The following is a 3,638-nucleotide window of genomic DNA, read 5'->3' as shown; positions in this document are numbered from 1 at the left end:
AAATAAATAAATAAATAAATAAATAAATAAATAAATAAATAAATAAAATAAAATAAAAAATAAAATATACACTAAAGTATTGTTAACTATAATTTGCCTACTGTACTACCAAATACTAGAACTTATTTATTCTATCTAAATGTATTTTTATACCCCTTAATCAACTTCTCTTTATTCCCCTTCCCCCTTTACTTCCCAGCAGGATATGCTCTTTAAAATAATTACTAATGAATATTTTTGCCAAAAATAAAACACATACACCAGTTCCTAACACTGATTATCAAGATATTTATTTACAATAATTAGAGGATAATTGGAAATATTACTAAGCTTATAAGAAAGAATCCCAGCTCAAAAGAGTTGGCTGAGCACATGAACCCCACTGAGAGAATAAATCTGAGAAACTGAAAACAATTTTCTAATATGCAATGAAATTTCAGTAATATAAATATGCATACACTGTCATTTTAAGAGAACTCTCTGATAATTACTAATATTATATGAAAACATAAAACATTGTTGCTAAAATAAAAATATCAAAAGAATGATAGAACAGCAAAATAGATGCTACTAACTAGAATACTGGAAATAATTCAAGTAATTCTCCAAAGAAGCAATACGAAAATATTTAAAACTAAAATTATGCTTTAAAAGATATAAGGCATGGAGGATAGATGCAAAATTTTTAAAAAACAGACTAAGAGAAGAATCATCAAAAATAAAATGACATTAATTGTTCCTGAACCAAAGAAAAACTTGAGTCTTCAAATGAAAAGAACTAACTGAAAGCAGGGCAGATTATTTGGGAGAATAAAACTTATTTGTAGAAGTAGCCCAGAAAAATACATATTTTCTAAGGCTAAAAAGAAATTTGAATTGCTTCTAAACAACAAAAGCAAACTACAAAGAAAAATAAATTAGTAAGCATCAAACTTTCATCTACAACACTAAATGGTATAATACAATAAGCAATAACAATTCTCAAAATTAAACAGTCATTCTAACAATCATTCATACATGAGGGAGAAAAGAATAGCAAGAATGTGTTTGTATGTGCACATAAATGCAAGCACACTTAAGAGCCAAGTAATGGGGTGACCGTCTCTGGGCAGCGCAAACCATGGCCGGCTTGGTGGACTTCCAGGATGAGGAGCAGGTTAAGTCCTTTTTGGAGAACATGGAGGTGGAGTGCAACTACCACTGCTATCACGAGAAGGACCCGGACGGTTGCTATCGGCTGGTGGACTATTTGGAAGGGATCCAGAAGAATTTTGATGAGGCTGCCAAGGTGTTGAAGTTTAACTGTGAAGAGAACCAGCACAGCGATAGTTGCTACAAACTGGGGGCCTACTATGTGACGGGAAAAGGTGGTCTGCCCCAGGACCTGAAAGCTGCCGCCAGGTGCTTTTTGATGGCGTGTGAGAAGCCCGGAAAGAAGTCTATAGCAGCATGTCACAACGTTGGCCTCCTGGCACATGATGGACAGGTTAATGAGGATGGCCAGCCTGACCTGGGGAAGGCCAGGGACTACTACACAAGGGCCTGTGATGGTGGCTATGCTTCCAGCTGCTTCAACCTCAGTGCCATATTCCTGCAGGGTGCCCCAGGCTTTCCTAAGGACATGGACCTGGCATGTAAATACTCCATGAAAGCCTGTGATCTGGGTCATATCTGGGCCTGTGCCAATGCCAGTCGCATGTACAAGCTGGGGGATGGTGTTGATAAGGATGAGGCCAAGGCCGAGGTGCTAAAAAATCGAGCCCAGCAGCTACACAAAGAACAGGAGAAAGGTGTCCAACCCTTAACTTTTGGGTAATGTGGCCCACCCTCCCTCCCAGGCAACAAACTGCTTGAGGCTGGCAGCTCCTGTTTCTGAAGACTGATGCAGCCCTTGAAGGTCAACCTGCTGCAGCAAGAACACTTGGGACTTGAATTTGTAGCTCCCGTTATATGGATTCATTGCCCCAGCTACTGGAGTGTAGCCTACAATGTTTATTTCAGTCAGTGTTTCTTTATCTGGGTGTTCTGTACAATGTTTATTACAGTCAATATTCCTTCATCTGGGGGTGTTCTGTGAAGAAAGCTATGTTTATGGGGATCTTAGTTTTCAAACTCTGGCAATTCTGTGAAAAATAGGAGCAAACTAGAGAGCCCTAGAAATTGGTGGTAGGGAGGGGAGGATAGCAGGAAGTTTTAAAAATTAGCAGCCCCAGGGCCTAAAGGAATCAGCTATCATCATTTTCATCGTTATTATTATTTTGGTTAGGATGGCTTGAAAATCAGAACATATCTTGGTTTACATAATCAAGGTCTTAAAGAACTAGGAACAGTTAAATAGTCCCGACTGCCAGCGTCTGACTTACATAATCATTGGTGTGGGCTTCATTTTGCGTTTAGAGTCACATCTTTCAGTAAATTCACAGAGATCAAGAGGGATGTGCAACATACAGCTTAAAGGCTATTATGCTTCAGAGTTGCTGAAGAAGATGAAACATCAGCCTGCCATCGTCTAGAAGAGACATTGGCAGTTAAAAATGAGCACCTCCAGTGTAGTCGCCTGGCACTGCCCATCATGCTGAGGGAGCAGATTCGTCCCAAGGCAGCTTCAGCTAGGAGTTTGTAAGCAAGGACTTTGTGACACATTTGTCCCCTTTAACTGAGCCTTTTTCACTGTCCCTTTGAATAAACAATTTTGAGTGACTTACAAAAAAAAAAAAAAGAGCCAAGTAATGGGACGTACTGACAGATACTGTTTCTGCGTGCTTAGGAACACCTCCCTTTGAACTTTCCTTCCCCTGCTCCTTATAGTTCTGCTAGGCTGATAATTCCAGGACATTACCCACTTGATCACTGAGGTGGCACTTACATACTGTCCTTCAGTGGTTTGAGTCTTCAATAGAGAATCATATGAATGGAGCATGATGGAAATTGATTCTTCTATTAACATAATTCTTTAACCTCACCAAATACATTTTTGCTACTTCGTCACCTTTTTCCATTTTGTTGAATTAATGCACGCACTTTTCCCATCTTTTTACATCCATCTGTTAGTCCTTTTGCTAGAAACAACTATTCTTACTCCTGTATCATTATTACGTAATTTCTACTTCCATATTTTTAATAATATACTTCTTATGCTGTTTTCTGATTTATAAAACGTAGGTATAATCTAATTAGCATAATAAATGAGGAATCACTGGCTTACCACTAGCCTCCCTCCAACCAGTTGCTATATGTATATTTTGAGTTCCTGTGTAGTTCCTTTGTATCTTTAGTAAAATATTAACATCTTCATTTCTTATTTCAAAGCTGTAGGAATGTATATTTTCTAGCAGTACTTTGTACTTTGGCCAAATACTAAGCCAAACCCAAAGACGTTGCATCCATAATCTTTCTTCTCATGTTTGATGATGATATTAATGACCATAGTTTTCATTTCAGCATCGCTATGTTCTTTCTCTTGCTAATTTTATCGTCTGCAGGACTTTTGCAATGCTAAAGTTAATGGTATTGATATACAATTAATTCTGCCATGTGTTAGCCGTACATTGAAGTTTAATTTGGAAGTCATTGAGAACATTATGAATGTAAACACGGTTTCCTGCAGATCCAAGCAGTGTAGATTGATCATGGTGATA

At 38.0% G+C, this 3,638-nt stretch overlaps 1 protein-coding gene across 1 annotated transcript; it reads left to right on the top strand.

Moving 5' to 3' along the window:
- Positions 1-1,100: 1,100 nt before the first annotated feature.
- LOC111552990 (cytochrome c oxidase assembly factor 7) lies at positions 1,101-2,704 on the top strand. The gene has a single exon (XM_023227506.1). The coding sequence runs from the start codon at positions 1,121-1,123 to the stop codon at positions 1,814-1,816; it is 696 nt and encodes a 231-aa protein (XP_023083274.1). The 5' UTR covers positions 1,101-1,120; the 3' UTR covers positions 1,817-2,704.
- The last annotated feature ends 934 nt before the right edge of the window (positions 2,705-3,638 follow it).

The sequence above is a fragment of the Piliocolobus tephrosceles genome, chromosome 19 (genome assembly GCF_002776525.5).
Source record: "Piliocolobus tephrosceles isolate RC106 chromosome 19, ASM277652v3, whole genome shotgun sequence".
NCBI classification, from domain to species: Eukaryota; Metazoa; Chordata; class Mammalia; order Primates; family Cercopithecidae; genus Piliocolobus; species Piliocolobus tephrosceles.
Note: the sequence above shows the minus strand (reverse complement) of the source record. Positions and strands in the feature narration are given on the sequence as shown.